The sequence below is a fragment of the Hyperoodon ampullatus genome, assembly GCF_949752795.1.
Source record: "Hyperoodon ampullatus genome assembly, chromosome: 1".
Taxonomy (NCBI): domain Eukaryota; kingdom Metazoa; phylum Chordata; class Mammalia; order Artiodactyla; family Ziphiidae; genus Hyperoodon; species Hyperoodon ampullatus.
This window is the reverse complement of record NC_136914.1, coordinates 58,677,829-58,701,098: the sequence shown is the minus strand read 5'-3', so window position 1 is coordinate 58,701,098 and position 23,270 is coordinate 58,677,829. Positions and strand designations below refer to the sequence as shown.

Below are 23,270 nucleotides of genomic sequence, written 5' to 3'. Positions count from 1 at the left end.
GAGCATCTTTTCATGTGCCTGTTGGCCATCTGTATGTCTTCTTTGGAGAAATGTCTGTTTAGGTCTTCTGCCCATTTTGATTGGGTTGTTTTTTTCTCTTGTTGAGCCACATGAGCTGTTTGTAAATTTTGGAGATTAATCCCTTGTCTGTGGTGTCATTTGCAAACATTTTCTCTCATTCTGTGGGTTGTCTTTGTTTATGGTTTCATTTGCTGTGCAAAGCTTTTGAGTTTAATTAGGTCCCATTTGTTTATTCTTGTTTTTTTATTTCCATTACCCTAGGATTTGGATTGAAAAAGATCTTGCAGTGATTTATGTCAAAGAGTGTTCTGCCTGTATTTTCCTCTAAGAGTTTTATAGTATCCAGTCTTATTTAGGTCTTTAATCCATTTTCAGTGTTTAAAAAAATTTTTTATTGGAACATAGTTGCTTTACAATGTTGTGTTAGTCTCTTGCTGTACAGCTAAGTGAATCAGTCATATGTATACATATATATCCACTCTTTTTTAGATTTCCTTCCCATTTAGGTCACCACAGAGCACTGAGTAGAGTTCCCTGTGCTATACAGTGGGTTCTCATTAGTTATCTACTTTAAGCATTTTAAAAGTCTTAGTATTGGACAGATGAATGGATAAAGAAGATGTGGTGCAATATACAATGGAATGTTACCCAGCCATTAAAAAGAATGAAATAATGCTATTTGCAGCAACATGGATGGACCTGGAGATTATCATACTAAGTGAAGGAAGTCAGATGGAGGAAGACAAATATCACATAATATCGCTTAAAAAATTATACAAATGGGGCTTCTGTGGTGGCGCAGTGGTTGAGAGTCCGCCTGCTGATGCAGGGGACACGGGTTCGTGCCCCGGTCCAGGAAGATCCCACATGCTGTGGAGCGGCTGGGCCTGTGAGCCATGGCCGCTGAGCCTGCGCATCCGGAGCCTGTGCTCCGCAACGGGAGAGGCCACAACAGTGAGAGGCCCATGTACCACAAAAAAAAAAAAAAAAAAGATACAAATGAACTTATTTACAAAACATAAACAGACTCACAGAGAACGAACTTATGGTTATGGGGGAACGGGGAGGGTGATAGATTGGGAGTGACATGTACACACTGCTATATTTAAAACAGATTAACTACAAGGACAGGGAACTCTGCTCAATACTCTGTAATAACCTAAATGGGAAAAGAATTTGAAAAAGAATAGATACATGTATATGTATAACTGAATCACTTTGCTGTACACCTGAAACTAACAAAACATTGTTAATCAACTATATTCCAATGTAAAATAAAAATTTTAAGGGACTTCCTGGCAGTCCAGTGGTTAAGACTCTGTACTTCCAACGCAAGGGGCGTGGGTTTGATCCCTGGTTGGGGAACAAAGATCCCACTTGCTGTGCAGTGTGGCCAAAAAATAAAAATAAAAAAATAATAATTCCAGAAAGTTCCAAAAAGCAAAACTTGAATTTGCCATGTGCTGCCCATTATTTACATAGCATTTACACTGTATTTGGTATTATAAGTATACTCCAGAGAAGATTTAATGTACACAAGAGGGTGTGCGTTGGTTATATGCAAATACTATGACATTTTATATAAGGGACTGTAGCATCCATAGATTTTTGGTATCCATGGTGGCCCTGGAACCAATCTCCCATGGATACCAAGGGATGACTGTACCAGAAGTAGAACTGCTGGATCATACATAGCTAGCTCTGTTTTTAATTTCTTGAGGAACTTCCAAACAGTTTTTCATAGTGGCTACATCAATTTACAATCCTACCACAGTGCACACGGGTCCTCTTTTCTCCACATCTTCGCCAACACTTGTTATTTCTTGTCTTTTTGATAATAGTCAATATAATAGGTGTGAGGTAATAGCTCATTGTGGTTTTGATGTGCTCAAATATACATGTTAACCGTGATTTATAAAACCAAATGAAACACTATAAACTAGATATTTGGACATATCATATATTGTACTCCAACCAAAAATGTATAATGTGAATCTTAGTGTAAAGAAACAGCAAACACCAATTGGAAATATCTATGAAATAACTGGCCTATATATTTTCAAAAATATCTGTGATGAAAGGCTGAGGAACTGTTCCAGATTAAAGATGATAAAGAGATGTGACAACTACTGTGGAGAACAGTATGGAGGTTCCTTAAACTAAATACAGAAACTACCATATGATCCTGCAATCCCACTCCTGGGCATATATCCAGAGATTTCAAATATCGAAATTTCGAATTTCAATTTCAAATTTCGATATCATTTCAAATCCGTAATTCGAAATGATACATGCACCTCAGTGTTCATTGCAGCACTACTTACAATAGCCAGGACATGGAAGCAACCTAAACATCCATCAACAGAGGAATAGATAAAAAAGATGTGGTACATATATACAACGGAGTATTACTCAGACATAAAAGAACGAAATAATGCCATTTGCAGCAACATGGGTGGACCTAGAGATCGTCATACTGAGCACAGTAAGTCAGACAAAGATAAATATCATGATATTGCTTAGATGTGGAATCTAAGAAAATGGTACAAATGAGCTTACTTACAAAACAGAAATAGCGTTACAGATGTAGAAAATAAACTTACAGTTACTGGGGGGTAAGGAGGAGGTGGCATGAATTAGGAGGTTGGGATTGACATATACACACTACTACATATAAAACAGATTAACTAATAAGGACCTACTGCATAGCACAGGGAACTCTTCTCAATACTCTGTAATGCCCTATATGGGAAAAAAATCTAAAAGAGTGGATATATGTGTAACTGACTCACTTTGCCCTACAGCAGAAACTAACAAAACATTGTATATCAACTATATTCCAATAAAAATTTTAAAAAGATGTGACAACTAAATACAACCTTGAACTGGATACTTGGTACTAGAGAAATTGCTATAAAGGACATTATGGGGACAGCTACTAAATATGAATTATAGATAAAAGAATTGTGTAACAGTTACATTTCCTGTTCTATGATAATATAAGAAAATACTCTTATTTTTAGGAAAAACACTGAAGTATTACGGGGTAAAGGAACCTAATGTATGCAATCTTCTCTCAAATGGTTCAGAAAGAAAATGTGACTACAAATGAGGAAAATACTAAAAATTGGTAAATTTAGAAGGGCATATGGTAGTTCTTTGTTCTGTTCTTGAATTTTCTAAAGTTTAACATGATTTTAAAATAAAAATTTTTAAAAGCTATGTAATTAAACACGCACACCTAAACTTACTGTCTTCTGTGGTTCGGATCTTTCCAGTTTGACCAAAAATGACATTAGCAGCTGATAAACAGTGCCTGGCCTCCATAAAGCATTGCTGTTGAGGAAATAAACAAGAATAAAGTCTTAACAAAATCAGGTAGAAACCACTACTAAGGAGACCCTGTATAGTAACTAAACAAGAAGGTATATAAGATATATTTTAGTATTATCTGGTTAAAAAAACTACCTTAAAGGTTAAAATAACTATACTCCCAAACTGTTAATCCAAACTGACTAAAAAACAACTGCTGATTGACTGCTGAAGGAGAGCTAACTTTTAATCAGCATACAAGAATGGCTATCATCCTAGACTCAAAGTACCTCACAGTCCTTTTAGGTGCAGGCTAAATAGCCAAAGTTCCACGCATCATCAATTTTTAGACCATTTACATTCTGTCAGAGGACTTGAAGATTTAATCTTTCTTAGGTTTAGAGATCCCTTTTACATCCTACCATTCAAAGGCAAACAGGATAAATTTTGATAGAGATTCCTGTCTTCTAAAGTCTTTGGAATTTACAATATAATGAGGCTTCCCACCAAGTTTTGAAGTCAGCAGGTTTCCACAGATGAACTCTATGGAACTGCTTTACCAACACAGTTAAAGACTTCAAAATTCAAACTGGGGCATGGTAAACTTCTCAAACACTTTGAGAACATCTCCTTGTTACTTTAATGCTTTACATTTGTCACGTAAGTCACAGGACTACTCAGCAGAATTACCAAGTCCAACTTTGAGTTGGAAGCCACCCTCATTAAGTATGTCTACCTCATATTAGTAACACTGATTTTTGCTAAGAGGATTTTTAATGGCTGACTATGACTTTAAAATCTCAGCATTAAATGTATCTCCCCATTATGGCAAATTCAGAAGCCATCTTGAGAACAGCTGGGCACCATGTGTAGTAGTAGCCCAGCAGTATCTATAGATCAAAATGTTGGTGTTAAACCTCAAACCAAAAGAAAGTGTACATAAAGAAGTTTTAATTGTTGCTCTATAATCCCTTACTCATCATTATCACTTCAGCTTTGTCCAGATTGGCTATTTGAAAGCAACCACTGTTAGAAAACAGTGAGTGCCCTGTGCCCTCTAGGTGGCTGGTAAATGTGGGACTTCACCTGCAAGGCAGGGACTCACTAAGTAGCAAAACCTCATGGAACCAGATGAAGATGATAGTGATATAAATGACAATTGCATTTTTAAAAAACATGGATCAAATCTCTTTTTGCAGTATAACTTAGCTAGTTATAACAAAACTTATAAAACATTTTGGTAAAAAAAATAAAAGCACAGAGTGGGGAGGTACTCATGAAATTTACTGCATGCTCAGCATAAGCAGTGCTTAACAACTTAACATTTTTAATTATACTTTAATATCTAAATATCTTAGTACTGTTAGAATCCATGGAGTTTTAAATGTTAATTAAAATTACAGCAAATATGTAATTTTGAAGTTGCTAAACAAAACAAAGGGCCTCTGGAACCTATTTAAAAAAAAAAAAACCATAAAAAGGTGTCACAAGCAGAAGCACCCGGTAACACTTTTTGATGATGATCACAATGAAATGGATTCATGAGATTTAGATTTAACTGAATGCTCTGATATATGCAGTAGCGTTACTTACACGCTTGATCTTAGACCAAAGTCCTAGAAGCGATGCTGCAGTCACCACAGCCCTTTCTCTCCTGCTAATAGCTTTTCTGAATGAAATTCTGTGGGACAATACTTTAAACATAGGGCGCATTTACAGAACCAGCACTAACAAAAAAACTTAGAAAGGATAAAGGCCCAGTAAGGATACAGCAGCAGGTAAACAGGGATCTAAGAAGAAACTCTGATAAGCAAAGAATTACTAAAAGTTCAGAGAGGCTTGTGAATTAGAAATACAAATAAAAGTAATTTCTATCACTGAGATACCTTATTGAGAATTAATAGAAAATCTGGCTGGGAAAGGTGGCTTTAAAGTGTTTTAGCATTAAAAATTCTCTTAAGGGCTAAAAAATTTAAAAGGTCAATTAAGAATATACCAACATGATTCTGAATAATTCTGAAAGCAACTAAGAAGCTCAAATTTGTCCCTGTGTAATACTCCAGAAAAAATATAACAACCTGGAACTCAGAAACTAAGAAGAGATATTCCCAACATAGAAAAAGTACTATAAAGGAGTTAATTCTAAAGAATAACTGAAATGCATCACATGCCTTTATCAAAGCCCACATTTAACAGTCAACTTCCTCAGACAAATTCTCATAGTTACCAGATTACCACTGCATAAAGATAGTTAAGCCTACAAGATAAAATCTGCAATTTAAAATAACATCTCACTAAAATAGAGATAGCCTGTCTATATAAAAAAGAATTGGTCTTAGGCAACATAGGATATGATAAAATTATTTTAAGATTCAAAAGGATTACTGCAACAAAAAGCTACAAACTTTAGTACACTGGCAAACTGGGCTGCATTTTTCTATCCAGTTTACATCATAAAATACAAGCTACCTGTTTATAAAAGATGACATTTTCAAGGTACATTTGGTTCTATTTTTATACACACTGTTGGTAACTCTGTTAGATAACTACTTTGAGAAGCTTACCTTATTGATGTAAAATTGTGACAAGGTAGCAGCATTAATAGCCCACTCCATAGGATGGTAGGCATTGTGCTCAAGCTGGCGTTTTAGGGTACTATGGCAATAATGGGCAGCCTTCTCAAACATTTCCATATGCTGGTAGACTTGAGCCAGGTAATATAGGTTATGAGTATAAACCTTCTCAAATCTATGAAGGAAAAAACATTTGTGTAATGATTCACAATTTATAAGGAACTTTCAAATATATATATCTATATCTATATATATCTATATATATCTATATATATATATATTTTTTTTTTTTTTTTTTTTTGCGGTACGCGGGCCTCTCACTGTTGTGGCCTCTCCCGTTGCGGAGCACAGGCTCCGGACGCACAGGCTCAGCGGCCATGGCTCACGGGCCCAGCCACTCCGCAGTATGTGGGATCTTCCCGGACCGGGGCATGAACCCGTGTCCCCTGCATCGGCAGGTGGACTCTCAACCACTGTGCCACCAGGGAAGCCCCAAATGTATTTATCTTAATCCTCCCACCAACCCCTTCAGTTGGGTATGGCTTGTATCTATTTGACAGATAAGGAAACTGAGCCCCAGATTTGAACAGGGTAACATATCTAGGAAGTGGCAAATGAAGTTTTTTTTTTTGCGGTACGCGGGCCTCTCACTGTTGTGGCCTCTCCCGTTGCGGAGCACAGGCTCCGGACGTGCAGGCTCAGCGGCCATGGCTCACGGGCCTAGCCACTCCGCGGCATGTGGCATCTTCCCGGACCGGGGCACGAACCCGTGTCCCCTGCATCGGCAGGTGGACTCTCAACCACTGCACCACCAGGGAAGCCCCAAATGAAGGTTTTAATCCATGTCAGAATCCACATTCTATAACCTTTGAGTGCCTTGAAAGAGAAAGCACTGTGCTTTTTTAGAGCAATCATCTCAAATACACTATATGGAAATACCTGTAAGGGATGATTTCTAGACCTACTCACCTTTTTGATCTCTCTTGTTCAGCAAGTTTCTCTTCTTCAGGAAGAAAATGCTCCGTAGGATCAAGAGGAGGACTCCCAATCTGTAATTAAAGAAAAACAAAACTCTAAAATTTTACTGTAAACACCAAGCGCCCTCCTCTGGAAGAACAGGAGAAATCAAATTAAAAATTTTTTTAAATTTTTACTTCATTTTTTACTAGTTCACTTTCATATTATCCAAGAAGTAATTTTCTTAACCATAAAATCAGAGTCAAACAAATAAAAGGAGACTGCCCTACAAGCTCACACCTGACAAAATTTTAACTGCTGTTGCAGGTGAACTTCAAATACACTAAAAAAAAAAAAAGTCTACCATTTTGCTTTTAGAGATGTATAATTCTTTAAGTATTTTAAGTCTTAATTTTGTCTGGTAAAGAAAAGCTCTTTTGAAAACCTACATAAGCATGACAAAAACCAAAAATGTATACATCCTCAGAGCAATACTGTTCTAAACTGACCACTTTAGTACACTGGCAAACTGGGCTGCATTTTTCTATCCAGTTTATGTCATAAAATAAAAGCTACCTGTTTTTAAAAGATGACACTTTCAGGATGACATTTGAAAATCAAATCAAAGTTTTTAATATTCTAATATTCTCAAGGGAACAAGAAAAGATATACAGATTATACCTTTTCAATACAGGGACAATGAAACCAGTGATTCCATTGTTTATTGCCTTGGGCAAGTCACCCATCTCTTGTGCTTATGTTTCCTCATCTATAAAATAAGAATGGGACTTCCCTGGTGGCGCAGTGGTTAAGAATCTGCCTGCCCGGACTTCCCCGGTGGTCCAACAGTAAAGAATCCGCCTTCCAATGCAGGGGACACGGGTTCGATCCCTGATCGTGTAACTAAGATCCCACATGCTGCGGGGCAACTAAGCCTGTGTGCGGCAACTAGAGAGAAGCCTGGGTGCCGCTACTAAAACCCTACAAAAAAAAAAAAAAAAAAAAGAATCTGCCTGCCTGCTAAATACAGGGGACATGGGTTCGATCCCTGGAAGATCCCACATGCCGCGGAGCAACTAAGCCCGTGAGCCACAACTACAGAGTCTGTGCTCTAGAGCCCGCGAGCCACAACTACCTGAAACCCGCACGCCTAGGGCCCATGCTCCGCAACGAGAAGCCACCGCAATGAGAAGCCCACACACCGGAACAAAGAGTAGCCCCTGCTCGCCGCAAGTTAAGATGTGTATATCATATATAATCCCATCTGAGGTCTTCCAAAAAAGCAGAACTACTTAACCACTGCCTCATTCTACTTCTGTGAGGATAGGCTCCTCAACTTTAAAGTGAATTCACTAAACTCCAAATAGCAGCCATGGTTTCCATTAAAAAAAAAACGTGACCTTACATTCTGGATGCAAACATTAAAAGCATCACAACTTGGGGGACTTCCCTGGTGGTCCAGTGAGTAAGACTCCGAGCTCCCAAGGCAGGGGACCCGGGTTTGATCCCTGGTCGGTGAACTAGATCCCGCATGCATGGTGCAACTAAGAGTCCACACGCTGCAACTAAGAAGTCCGCATGCTACAGTGAAGATCCCACCTGCCGCAACTAAGACCCAGCGCAGACACACACAAAAAAAGACACCACAATTTGGGTCCCTAGAATTCACAAAAAGTAAAAATGACTAAGCCAGAAAGCAAGGCACAAGGCAAACACAATAGATAAACTATTCTTCAAAGACCTCCTTAAGAAGTTTGAGGGCTGTTTTGTATGCTTAGCCCTATCTTGATGAGGGGAATTAATCAACGTATTTTTTATGTACATACTTCACTGTTATGACCATCACACTTTATCCTGTAACACTAACAGTCAAAATAGTCTCTCTTAACTAAAATATAGGTATAATTAAGTACAAAGAGTTATGCTATGTGTTTTTGTTTTTGTTTTTTTTGCGGTACGCGGGCCTCTCACTGCTGTGGCCTCTCCCGTTGCGGAGCACAGGCTCCGGACGCGCAGGCCCAGCGGCCATGGCTCACGGGCCCAGCCGCTCCGCAGCATGTGGGATCCTCCTGGACCGGGGCACAAACCTGTGTCCCCTGCATCAGCAGGCGGACTCTCAACCACTGCTCCACCAGGGAAGCCCTGCTATGTGTTTTATGTTTCCATAATAATACCAGGTTTTTTTGTTTTTTGGGGTTTTTTGGCTGCACTGGGTCTTTGTTGCTGTGCGCGGGCTTTCTCTAGCTGTGGTGAGCGGGCACTACTCTTCATTGCAGTGTGCGAGCTTCTCATTGCGGTGGCTTCTCTTTTTGCGGTGCACGGGCTCTAGGCGCGCAGGCCAGAGTAGTGGCACGCGGGCTCAGCAGTTGTGGCTCGCGGGCTCTAGAGCACAGGCTCAGTAGTTGTGGCTCACAGGCTTTGCTGCTCCGCAGCACGTGGGATCTTCCCGGACCAGGGATCGAACCCGTGTCCCCTGCATTGGCAGGCAGATTCTTAAGCACTGCACCACCAGGGAAGTCCCTTTATACCAGTTTTTAATGAAATGTTATAGGTGTTCGGTATGTTCACATTTTAAACTAACAATTTCATGAGTAAGAGCGCGAGCCTGAAGTCACAAAAGGCAACAAACATTTCAGTCTGGCTTTGTGGTGTTCTGCTCCTCCTAGCACTTTAGGAGGAAAGTTAAAACGCCAAGGTAGACGATCCGTGACGTTTAAAATTCTCCAATTTGGGGATATATTCCTCAGAAAAAAAGTATTAAGGGCTATGAACACGTACTCTAAATGTACATTCTAACCCAATCAAAAAATGGGCAGGAGACCTAAACAGATATTTCTCCAAAGAAATACAAATGACCAACAGGTACATGAAAAGATGCTCAACATCACTAATTATTAGAGAAAAGCAAATCAAAACTACAATGAGGTATCACCTCACACTGGTTAGAATGGCCATTATCAAAAAATCTAGAAACAGTAAATGCTGGAGAGGGTGTGGAGAAAAGGGAACCCTCCTACACTGTTGGTGGGAATGTAAATTGGTACAGCCACTATGGAGAACAGTATGGAGATTCCTTAAAAAACTAAAAATAGAGCTACCATATGACCCGGCAATCCCATTCCTGGGCATATATCTGGAGAAAACCGTAATTCAAAAGGATACATGCACCCCAGTGTTCACTGCAGCACTATTTGCAATAGTCAAGACATGGAAGCAACTTAAATGTCCATCAACAGATGAATGGATAAAGAAGATGTGGTACATATATACAATGGAATACTACTCAGCCATAAAAAAAGAATGAAATAATGTCACTGCAGCAACATGGATGCAACTAGAGATTATCATACTAAGTGAAGTAGGTCAGAAAGAGAAAGCCAAGTACCATATGATATCACTTACATGTGGAATCTAAAACATGGCACAAATTAACCTATCTGCAAAACAGAAACAGACTCATAGACATAGAGAACAGACTTGTGGTTGCCAAGGCGGGGTGGGGAGGGAGAGTGATGGACTGGGAGTTTGGGATTGGTAGATGCAAACTACTACATTTAGAATGGATAAACAACAAGGTCCTAATGTACAGCACAGGGAAATACATTCAATATCCTGTGATAAACCATAATGGAAAAGAATATTAAAAAAATGTATATATGTGTATAACTGAGTCACTCTGCTGTACAGCAGATTGGCCCAACTGTAAATTAACTATACTTCAATAAGAGAAAGGGAGGGAGGGAGGAAGAAAGGGAGGAAGAAAGGAAGGAAGAAAGTAAGGAAGAAAGGAAGAAAGGAAGGGAGGGAGGGAGGGAGGAAGAAAGGGAGGAAGAAAGGAAGGAAGAAGGGAAGGAAGGAAGGGAGGGAGGGAGGGAAAAGAAAAGAAAGAAAAAAGGAAAGGAAAGAAAAAAGAAAAATAAAATAGATAATCAACAAGGACCTACTGTATAGCACAGGGAACTCTGCTCAACATTCTGTAATAACCTAAATGGGAAAAGAATTTGAAAAAGAATAGATACTTGTATTTGTATAACTGAATCACTTTGCTGTACACCTGAAACTAACACAACATTGTTAGTCAATGATACTCCAGTATAAAATAAAAATTAGGGACTTCCCTAGTGGTCCAGTGGTTAAGACTCTGTGCTCCCAATGCAGGGGGCCTGGGTTCAGTCCCTGGTCAGGGAACTAGATCCTGCATGCTGCAACTAAAGATCCCACACATGCCACAACTAAGACCCGGCACAGCCAATTAAATAAATAAATAAATGTTAAAAAAAATTTTTTTAATAAATAAAATTAAAAAAAAAAACTAGGGACTTCCCTGGTGGTGCAGTGGTTAAGAATCCGCCTGCCAAGGCAGGGGACACGGGTTTGATCCCTGGTCTGGGAAGATCCCACATGCCACGGAGCAACTAAGCCTGTGCGCCACAACTACTGAGCCTGCGCTCTAGAGCCTACGAGCCACAACTACTGAGCCCACGCCCCACAACTACTGAAGCCCGCACACCTAGAGCCCATGCTCCACAACAAGAGAAGCCACCGCAATGAGAAGCCCGGGCACCGCAACGAAGAGTAGCCCCTGCTCACCGCAACTAAAGAAAGCCCATACGCATCAACTAGAGAAAGACCCAACGTAACCAAAAAAAAAAAAAACCTAAATGTACATTCTAAAATTTCTTGTGGGTGTAATTAACATGTTGATTTGCTCCAATCTTTCTCCTCCAGGTGTAGCTTGTTATGCGACAGGACCATATTTTATTCATATCTGATTCCCCTGCATTATGCATAGTACCTGGCACAAAGTAAAAACAATAAATGTCTAGTGAATTAAACCGACAAAGCAAATAGGAACGCTTTGTCTATGCACTCTGCTTACAGCACATTTCTTTTATCTGCCATCACTATTTTGGTACAGATATGGAGTCCTCGCTACACTACACAGTTCTTAAAGGAGCACTTCACACTTGTGCTTTAGACTAAGTCCAACTACTAAGGGAGGCAGTAGGATATACTGGTTAAAAGTGTGCAGTGTGGAGTCAGACCACGTTAACAATAGGTTGTAATCCCAGCTTCGCCACTTACTGGTGTGTGGACTTGGGCAAGTCATGTAATCTCTTGTGCATCTGTTCCTTCATCTGTAAAATAATAAAAATATCTACCTCTTAAGTTGTCATGAGAATTAAATGAGTTAAAATTTGTAAATCACCTATAACAGCGTCCGCAAGTGTTACTATAAATGTTTGTTAAATAAAGTATCAATAAGTGGGAATACATCAAACATTTTAAAAAAAACTTCTGCACTGCAAAGGAAACCATCAACAAAATGAAAAGGCAACCTATCAAACGGAAGAAAATATGTGCAAATCATATATCCAATAAGGGGTTAATATCCGAAATATATAAAGAAGTCATTCAACTCAATAGCCAAAAAAAAAAAAATCTGATTAAAACATGGGCAGAAGATCTGAATTTTTCCAAAGGAGACATACAGATGGCCAACACACACATGAAAGCGTGCTCAACATCACTAATCATCAGGGAAATGCAAATCAAAACCACAATGAAATATTATCTCATACCTGTTAGAATGGCTATTATTAAAAACACAAGAAATAACAAGTGTTGACAACAATGTGGAGAAAAGAGAACCCTGCTGCACTGTTGGTTGGAATGCAAATTGGTGCCACCACTATAGAAAACAACCGGAGTTTCCTCAAAAAAATTAAAAATAGAACTGCCATGTGATCCAGCAATTGCACTTCTGTTTATTTATCCAAGGGAAGCAAAAACACTAACTTGAAAAGTTATCTGCACCCCATGTTCACTGCAACATTTACAATAGCCAAACATGGAAACAACTTAGTGTCTATCAATGGATGAATGGATAAAGAAAATGTGTATACACACACACATAATGGAGTAACATTCAGCCATTAAAAAAAAGAAGGAAATCTTGCCACTTGCAACATGGATAGACCTTGAGGACATTATGCAAAGTGAAGTAAGTCAGACAAGGAAAGACAAATACTACCAGTGATCTCATGTGTGGGATCTTCAACCAACCAACCTTACAGATACACAGAACAGATTAGATTTGTGGTCGCTAGAAGCAAAAGGTTGGGGGGTGGTCAGAAAGGGCAAATGAAGGCAGTCAAAAGATACAAACTTCCAGTTATAAAATAAATAAGGCCCGGGGATATAATGTATAGCATGGTGACTACAGTTAATAATTCTGTATGATCCAGCAATCCACTCCTGGGCATATATCCAGAGAAAACCATAACTGGAAAAGATACATGTACCCCAGTGTTCACTGCAGCACTATTTACAATAGCCAGGACATGGAACCAACCTAAATGTCCATCAACAGATGAATGGATAAAGATGTGGTACATATATACAATGGAATATTAGCCATAAAAAGGAGCGAAATAATGCCATTTGCATCAACATCGATGGACCTAGAGATTGTCATACTGAGTGAAGTAAGTCAGACAGAGAAAGACAAATATTATATGATATTGTTTATACGTGGAATCTAAGTAAAGGGTACAGGGACTTCTCTGGTGGTCCAGTGGTTAAGACTCTACCATTTCCACTGCAGTGGGCATGGGTTCAATCCCTGGTCAAGGAACTAAGATCCTGCACACCATGGGTCCAGTGGTTAAGACTCTACCATTTCCACTGCAGTGGGTACGGGTTCAATCCCTGGTCAAGGAACTAAGATCCTGCACGCAGTGGGGCATGGCCAAAATAAATAAATAAATAAATAAATAAAAGGTACAAATGTACTTATCTACAAAACAGAAATAGAGTTGCAGGTGTAGAAAACAAACTTATGGTTACCAGGGGGTAAGTGGGGGGAAAGGGATAAATTGGAAGATTGGGATTGACATATACACACTACTATATATAAAATAGATAACGAATAAAGACCTACTGTACAGCCCAGGGAACTCTACTCAATACTCTGCAATGGCCTTTATGGGAAAAGAATCTAAAAAAAAGTGGATATATGCATATGTATAACTGATTCACTTTGCTGTACACCTGAAACTAACACAGCATTGTAAATCAACTATACTCCAATAAAATTTTTTTTTTAATTCTGTACTGTATATCTGAAAGTTGCTAAGAGAGTGGCTTTTAAAAGTTCTCACAAGAAAAAATTGTAAATATGTGTGATGAATATTAACAAGACTTACTGTGGTGATCATTTCATAATATATACATATATTGAATCATTATGTTGTACACCTTAAACTAATATGTCATATGCCAATTATAACTCAATTTTAAAAGATATAACATAAAAGAGCAAACAAATTAGCAAGAAAACACAAACTTGAGTAAATAAATGTAAAAAAACATGAACACTTTCAAAAGAGAAAATACAAACAGAAAATAATATTTTAAAATTAATCTCTTGGGGCTTCCCTGGTGGCACAGTGGTTGAGAATCTGCCTGCTAATGCAGGGGACACGGGTTCGAGCCCTGGTCTGGGAAGATCCCACATGCCACGGAGCAACTAGGCCCATGAGCCACAACTACTGAGCCTGCGCATCTGGAGCCTGTGCTCCGCAACAAGAGAGGCCGCGGTAGTGAGAGGCCCGCGCACCGCGATGAAGAGTGACCCCTGATTGCCACAACTAGAGAAAGCCCTCGCACAGAAACGAAGACCCAACACAGCAAAAATAAATAAATTAATAAAACTCCTACCCCCCAAAAAATAAAAAAATAAATAAACTTAATCTCTTTAATCAAAGAAATTTGAGTTAAAATGAGACCATTTTGCCTATATTAGCAAAGATTTTTTTTTAAAGCTATATAAGGAAAAGTTGTGAAGGAGATGAGAATTCTCATACACCAGTGGAGTAAGGATACAATTGGTAGTCTTTTTGGAAAGCAATTTTATAATGTGTGCCAAATGCTTTTAAAATGGTCATCTTCCAAATACTGTATGGTATCACTTGTATGTGGAATCTTAAAGAAAAAAAAAGGTAAACTAGAAACAAAGAGTAGAACGGTGGTTGCCAGGGGCTGAGGTGATAGGGGAAATGGGGAAATGTTTGGCAAAGGGTACAAACTTCCAGTTATAAGATTAATAAGTTCTGAGGATCTAATTGTACACCATGTTAACTATAGTTAATATTACTGTATTGTAGGGACTTCACTGGTGGTCCAGTGGTAAAGAATCTGCCTTCCAATGCAGGGGACACGGGTCTGATCCCTGGTCAGAGAACTAAGATCCCACACGCTGCAGGACAACTAAGCCCACACGCCACAACTACTGAGCTCGTGCGCCTCAACTAGAGAGCCTGCATGCCGCCAACTACAGAGCCCACATGCCACAACTACAGAGCCCACGCGCCCTGGAGCCCGCATGCCACAACTAGAGAGGAGAAAACCCGCAAGCCACAACTAGAGAGAAGCCCACGCGCCGCAATGAAAAATCCCGCATGCCTCAACAAAGATCCCGCGTGCGGCAACTAAGATCCGATGCAGCCAAAAATAAATAAATAAATAATAAATCTTTAAAAAAAAATACTGTACTGTATACTCAAAAGTTGCTAAGATAGTAAATCTTAAATATTCTCACCACAAAAACAAAAACCAAAAAAAAGGTAATTATGTGAGGTGATGGAGGTGTTAACTAACCCTGTTATGGTAATCATTTGCAATGTATCTGTGAATCAAATAATCACACTGTACATCTTAAACATACACAGTATTATATACATCAAGTATATCTCAAATCTGAAAATAAATGAATGAATGAATGTTTAAAATCCCTCTGGCTTATAAGATTGTGTCTCTTTACCACCCCCCACCCAAAACCTACTAATAATAACTCTTCACAACTACAGAATACATTTCCTTTTTTTATTATTCTATATTTGAGCAATTTTATGGAGAAAAAGAATCCCTTTAATACAGTAACTATTTAACTATAATATTACCTTGGAAGGTAGCATGGTACAGTAGAAAGAACCAAAGTTTGGGGTCACACAAACCATATTTAAATTCTGATTGTGTCACATAGTACATGCTAACCTCACTGAATCACAAGCTCCTTTCCTATTAATGAGAATAACAGTACCTCTTTCATAGTATTGTTGTGAGAATAAAATGTAGCCTGCTTAAGCACTCAATAAATACTAGTTTTTATTAGTTACATCTTCTAAAACTAAAATGTTAGTTTTATGAAACTAAAATGTTAGTTTTATATCATCTAGTTCATCTTTGCAGGGCCTTACCAGGAAAAATGTTAATATAGTTGTAATTAAGGTGTACATATTATACACATTTTCCACGTATTGATGATCTAAATATTTATCATTTTAATGGTTATATCACATTCCCTTGCTAAGAGAGTATCATAATTTATTTAACCATTCTGCAATTATTGAATAGCGTATTTTTAGTGACTCTGCATTAACTACTTTATTATCTGATCCCCGTAACACTTCTGTATTGTTGAGACAGGAGGGGTATCCCCATCTTACAAATGAGGAATAGGTGGCACAGAAAGTCTGAATTTAAAAGTAAAGCCAACAGAATTTGCTGACGTATTAGATAGTGTGAGGAGAAGAGGCACCTCCAAGGTTTTAGGCCTCAACAACTGAAGAAAGAAGCTGGTGTTTATAGCAAGCAAGGTAGGGAGAGGAAGGTTATCAGAAACTCAATGTTAGTAGTTTTAGAGATACCTACCCCATAAAAAGTACAAGTGCCAAATCAGCAGTTGGACAGACAAGTCTGGAATTAGAGAGGTACAGACTGGGGATATAATTTGGGAGTCATCAGCACAGAGATGGTATTTAGAACAAGGGAATGAATGTAGATGGAAAGAGGAGACATCCAAACACTGAACTCTGGGTACCCCACTGTTCAGAGGTTGGGGATATAAGTATAAGGAGGATGCAACAAGGACTGAAAAGAAGGAAAAACAGACAAGCAGAAGCTAAATTTAAAAACTAAGTCAAGGAAGAGAGACTAATCAACTGAGCCAGAGGCTAGATTGATCAACTAGGCCAAATGCTACTGATAGGTCAAATAAGATGAGGACTAAGAATTTACCACTAAATTTGGCAAAATATAAATCACTGGTGAACTTGATAAGACATTGATTCTTAACCCTGAGCTTGAAAAACCTCAAAATATCTGGTTATTTAAAGAAGTGCTTGGGACTTCTCTGGTGGCGCAGTGGTTAAGAATCCACCTGCCAATGCAGGAGACACAGGTTCTAGCCCCGGTCTGGGAAGATCCCACATGCCGCGGAGCAACTAAGCCCGTGTGCCACAACTACTGAGCCTGTGCTCTAGAGCCCGTGAGCCACAACTACTGAAGCCTGTGTGCCACAACCACTGAAGCCTGCATGCTTAGAAGCCCATGCTCCGCAACAAGGGAAGCCACTGCAACGAGAAGCCCATGCGCTGCAAGGAAGAGTAGCCCCTGCTCATCACAACTAGAGAAAGCCCACATGCAGCAACGAAGACCCAAAGCGCCAAAAATAAATATTAAAAAATAAATAAATTTATTTAAAAAAAGGAAAGAAGAAGTGCTACACATAGCCTCAAAACAAAATTAACTAAATCCATTTTAATTTTAGAAGACTGCCAAGTTTTTTTTTAATAGATTTCATTTTTTAGAGCAGTGTTAGGTTCACAGCAGAGCTGAGTGGAAGGTACAAGATTTCCTATCTACCTCCTTGCCCCCAAACATGTATAGCCTCCTCCAGATTGCCAAGTGGTAGGTAAAATTTACTAGGGAAATGAACGGTAACACAGTGGTGTTACAAAGTTCACCTTTGTAGGCCCGTGACCCTCTAAAGTAAAAGTTTTCAATCTAGGCTCTCCAGAGCCCTAGAAGTTCTACAGCATCTCTTTTGTACTACCACAATGGGGAGGGAAGAAGGTATCTGTAGTGGATTGGGCTCAGGGTTCTTCTGACCTGTTTAACTAGAGTACCTCAATCAGTTTTTACATACTGTATTTCAGAAGGGTTTTACAGTTTAAAAAAAAAAAAGTTATTGAAAGTCACTGCCCTGAAGCAGTGGTTCTCAAAGTGCAGTACTCAAACCAGCAGCAGCACCCGGCACCTCGTTAAAAATGCAAATTCTCAAGTCCCAACCCAGACCTACTGAATCAGAGTCTGGGGATGAGCATTGTGTGTTAACAAGTCCTCCAGGTGATCCTGATGCATGCTGAAATTTAAGAACCAGTGCCTCCAATATTTCAGATATTTTGCTTAGGTAGTTGTTTGCCTTCCTTTAAGCACTGCTATCCTCAGTGGAAATCAAAACAGAAATTTTAGATTATAGATGAAAATATGCAAATATCAGTATTTTAGGATATTAGAATAATATTTCTTACACAATTATATTTGGATTAAGGCTGCCATTAGACCTTATCCAAGGGTTATTTTTAAGAACCCTGAAGTCTTTAATATAAAATAATTTCAGCTATTAGATGACCACCTAGACAGCTCTACAGAGAGGTCCCAAAGTATACTGAAAAGTCATATTCCAATATTATGAGTGAGGAATTCTTAATGTCAATTCCTGACTAGTTTCAATCAAAGGTTAAAATTTAGAGACTTCCCTGGTGGTCCAGCGGTTAAGACTACGGGCTCCCAATGCAGGGGGCCCAGGTTCGATCCTTGGTCAGGGAACTAGATCCCACACGCCGCACCAGAAGTTCCCGCACACTGCAACGAAGATCCCATGTGCCGCAAATAAGACCCAGGGCAGCCAAACAAATAAATAAATAAATATTTTTTTAAAAAAAGATTAAAATTTATCTGACATGCAACATACCTCTTTCATATACTGATTATATAGAGCTTCTGATGATTCTAGATAAGCTTGTGCAGTTTCAATTTCTTCTCTTTCAGACCACAAGATACCCAGGTTATTCTGGAAAATAAAGAGAAATAATGACAATATAAATCTTCCAATGAAGTAGTTTTCATAGTTTCAAAGTCAATATCAGATAGTATCAATACCACAGTCTGATTAACCATGAATTAATTATTCATAATACTACTGTCTTTACGTCGTGGGAGGAAGCCACTAAGATGGATTCCCTGGTGATTCCTGCCTCCTGGTGCTCATGCCCTGTATAATCTCTTCCCCTTAAATCTGGGCTGGATTATTTAGTGACTTTCTTCTAACAAATAGAATATGGCAAAAGTGATAGAAGGTCTCTTCCAACATCAGGTTACAAAACACTGTGGTTCCATTTTGGGTGCTCCCTCTTGCTTGTACTCTCTGAGGGAAGCCAAATGCCATATTCTGAGCCACCCTATGGATAGACTCACGTGGTCAGGGAGGTCAACAGCCAGCAAGGAATCAAGGCCTCTCAGACCAACAACCTGTAAGAAACTGAATCCTGCCAACAACCACGTGAGTGAGCTTGGAAGCAGGTTCTCCCCACGCTGAGCCTTCAAGTGCAGCCCCAAGCAGGCCAACAATCTGATGAGAGACCTTGAGCCAGAAGCAACTAGCTAACCATGCCTGGATTCCTGTTATAATAAAAGTTTGTTGTTTCAATCTGCTACATTTAGGGGTACAATGTTACCTTTTAAAAACTAAGCCAGTTTTTCCCCTGCCACAGGACTCTTTTTATCAGACTCTGTATAGGGAAAATCAGGCCTGTTTACATGGTCAGAATTCAAGACTAGCTCCCCTTTAGACAATGGGGTTAGTCTGCCTCCCAACCCTTGGGACAGCGTCTCAGGCACAGGGATACTTCTGAGGCTGGGCTTCCACCATCTTTTGCTTACCTCCCGAGGGAAGGGAACAGAATAAGGAAACAAAGTTTTTAAAGCAAATTCTTAACCTGGGCCCAAGGACCCACAAGTTACTCATGAAGAGAATTCAGAGTCTATGAATGTAGATGGAGAGCTATTACAAATTTATTTTCACTATGTCCTACGAAACAGTATTACAGTACCTGGGATTTCTGTGGCCTATAGAAGTGAAAAAAATCTTCATATTACAGCTTGCAGATATCTCAAAATACCATTTATATTCATTAGTACTTTAAAATTATGGAAGTTAGTAGACACAGATGTTATTTAATGTGTTAATAAGGAAGCTCATGTATCACTAGATCATACATTTGTTTTAAAAAATATTTTGGTAACTTCTATGTTATTGGTTTCTTTTATAACCCCTACATTTTATTTTATACACTTAAAATCATTATTCTGTTTCATGAAATACAGGCTTCAGTAGATTGCAAAAGGGGTACATGACACAAAAAAAACATGTTTAGAAACCCTACAGTTTAAAGGTGACATGATCACTGCCCTGGAACACAGACCTCTGGTCTCATGGCTTCACGTAATATACCTATTCTATAATTTTTTTTAAGTGACTTGATCAGTTCTCAGTGTCTAGGACTGCAGGTAGGTCATAGTGATAAATTACTGAGATTGGGCAGTTCTCTCCTCTATATTATTTATGCAATCCTTTGCAGTACCCTGGGGAAGCTTAAAGGGCTCTGGCCCACTACTAATTTACCGATTATTCTGCCCACTTAGCCTCAGAGAATATAATCTCCCTTAATATTCATTTCTTGAATTTAGAAATGAATCCACAAGTCACCTTTTCTCACTCCCTAGGTCAACTTATTTTTCCTCTGACAACAGTCCTTGAGATACTCCATTTGGCCATGACACCAGCACAACCCCAGCAGACTGTACCTAGCCTAGACGGATTAGCGACACACCCACTACCAGGAACTGGTTAGCCACATTTACTCTATTTTGACGGGATGGTGATGCATTTAGGCTGCTAGATCCAGCTAAGCCCGTGAGCCATAACTACTGAGCCTGCGCTCTAGAGCCCGTGAGCCACAACTACTGAGCCTGCGTGCCACAACTACAGAGCCGGTGCTCCACAACAAGAGAAGCCACCTTAATGAGAAGCCCGTGCACCGTAGTGAAGAGTAGCCCCCGCTCGCCGCAACTGGAGAAAGCCCGTGCACAGCAACAAAAACCCAACGCAGCCAAAAAATAAATAAGTAAATAAATAAAATATAAATAAATAACTTTTAAAAAAGTTCAGGGCTTCCCTGGTGGCACAGTGGTTGAGAGTCCGCCTGCCGATGCAGGGGACACGGGTTCGTGCCCCGGTCCGGGAAGATCCCACATGCCGCGGAGCGGCTGGGCCCGTGAGCCATGGCCGCTGAGCCTGCGCGTCCGGAGCCTGTGCTCCGCAACGGGAGAGGCCACAACAGTGAGAGGCCCGCGTACCGCAAAAAAAAAAAAAAAAAAAGTTCATACGTATTTGTATTCTTAACTGTTATGTTCCTGACGACAATGTCAGACTTATTTCTTAATAAACCAAGCACCATATAAATAGGAAACAAGTATTTTAAGAATTCAAAGGTAGGAGGGAGAGGTCAGTTCAGAACAAAATGATCCAAAGAAAGTTACATATAAGTATGAGGTGAGTCTTGAGATCGGTTTTGAAGAACAGGCAGGAATTCCCTGGGAAGCAAACGAATGACTATGGCAAGAACAGAAACTGAAGATTTTAGATACTTTGTTTCAAATTAAGAATGTACTCTGGTCATTCTTTATAATTTCCTTGAGACCTGAAATTAAGAAGCAAATTACCTTGGACTTTTCCTTAACAGAATGAACAGGATTTGGAATGGTGGAGAGTTGGATGGTCTCGGGAAACCAACGCGTTGACCACGACTAAGCAAAGCAATAAGTGATGCTGGTGGAGTGTGCGAAGAGGGTGGAGAGGGAGTTTGGAAGCCGCTTATCACAAAGGTGCGAAAACGTGGGGACAAATCGTGTCTTATACGTTTGCCTTTGGTCTCGGCAACAGCTGGGGCCCCTCGCCACCCCCTGGCCTCCAGCCAACACCAGGGCCGGGCTCGCTCTCACCTGAGCCTGGATGTAGAGTGAGACGCAGTCGTGCGACAGTCGGTACTTGCGCAGTAGCCTCAGGCATTTCACCAGATGCTCCTCCCCCGCCGATAGCTCCTCCGTGTCGATGTGGTTCACCCCGAGATGGAACTCAATAACCGCCCGCCTCACTGCCCCCTGGGCGACGGGCCCCTCAGCCTCCACCAATTCAGCCGGCAGTCCCAAGGCGTGGTCCCCTGCGCCCAAGCTGTCATCGGCCTGAGGTCGCTCATCCTCGTCTTCAGGCGCAGGGCCCAACAGAGCCTTGACCTCTTCCAGCAGCGCCCGGGCGCTGTATTTGGACTTGTACGGTTCCTTTTCCGGGTTTTTATGCAATTCTACCCGAGACAAGGCTAGCGCAGCCTGGAATTTCTCACGAATCTCGGCCCACGGAGCATCCGCCATAGCTGCCTCCACAGCCTCGGTTTCCTTAATGTTTGCAAACAGGACTCCCGCCTTTCTTCTGCTTTGCGACACTTCACTTACGGCCCCCCCCCCCCCACCGACAGCCCTGCGCCTGCGCACTGCAGAACGATATCCAATGACGTCCGCCAGGGGAAAGGCAATATGCTTGGCAGTGACCAATGGGAAGGCGCAGCAGTCACCATAGCAACCGTTGTCATGGAAAGGAACCTGTCCTGGCGATAGTCCCACCTCCAGCCCCGCCCTCTGCGGTGGTGAGTCTATCTCTTGTTGACCCGGTGAAGTTGTAGACACTTAAAAATACCGATTGATGGGCTCCCCTAGTGGCGCAGTGGTTGCGAGTCCACCTGTTGGTGCAAGGAACACGGGTTCGTGCCCTGGGCCGGGAGGATCCTACATGCAGTAAAGCGGCTGGCCCTGTGAGCTGTGGCCGCTGATCCTGCGCGTCCGAAGCCTGTGCTCTGCAATAGGAGAGCCCACAACAGTGGAAGTCCCGCATACCGCAGAAACATAAATAAATATTTTAAATGTCTGTTATTTGCCAGGCACTGTTCTAGGATATGTAAATTCAGCAACTAAAAAAGGCCTAGTATAGGGAAAGACATTAAATAAACTATATAGTAATGTATGGTAAGTGTTATGGAAACAAAGGAGGAGATAAGGAACGTTAGCAGGTGAGGCAAGTTTGCTATTTTTATTTTATTTATTTATTTATTTATTTATTTTTGGCTGCATTGGGTCTTTGTTGCTGCGCACAGGCTTCCTCTAGTTGCAGCGAGCGGAGGCTACTCTTCGTTGCGGTGCGCGGGCTTCTCATTGCAGTGGCTTCTCTTGCTGCGGAATACAGGCCGTAGGTGCACAGGCTTTAGTAGTTGTGGCACACGGGCTTAGCTGCTCTGCGGCATGTGAGATCTCCCCACAACTACTGAAGCCTGTGTGCCTAGAGCCCGTGGTCCGCAACAAGAGAAGCCACTGCAGTGAGAAGCCCACGCACCGCAACTGAGTAGCCCCCGCTCGCTGCAACTAGAGGAAGCCTGCGCGCAGCAACAAAGACCC

At 40.5% G+C, this 23,270-nt stretch overlaps 1 protein-coding gene across 1 annotated transcript in view; it reads right to left on the bottom strand.

Annotated features, from left to right (window-relative positions):
• The window catches only part of KIFBP (kinesin family binding protein), a gene marked incomplete at both ends in the record, with an annotated part of 33,710 nt that extends 11,514 nt beyond the window's left edge, over positions 1–22,196 (bottom strand). Inside the window, 5 exons of the mRNA XM_079706866.1 lie at positions 3,273–3,357; positions 5,898–6,081; positions 6,876–6,955; positions 18,682–18,780; positions 21,771–22,196. Of these exons, the coding sequence (XP_079562992.1) occupies positions 3,273–3,357; positions 5,898–6,081; positions 6,876–6,955; positions 18,682–18,780; positions 21,771–22,196 (874 nt within the window). The remainder of the gene's footprint in view (positions 1–3,272; positions 3,358–5,897; positions 6,082–6,875; positions 6,956–18,681; positions 18,781–21,770) is intronic.
• Positions 22,197–23,270: the final 1,074 nt, after the last annotated feature.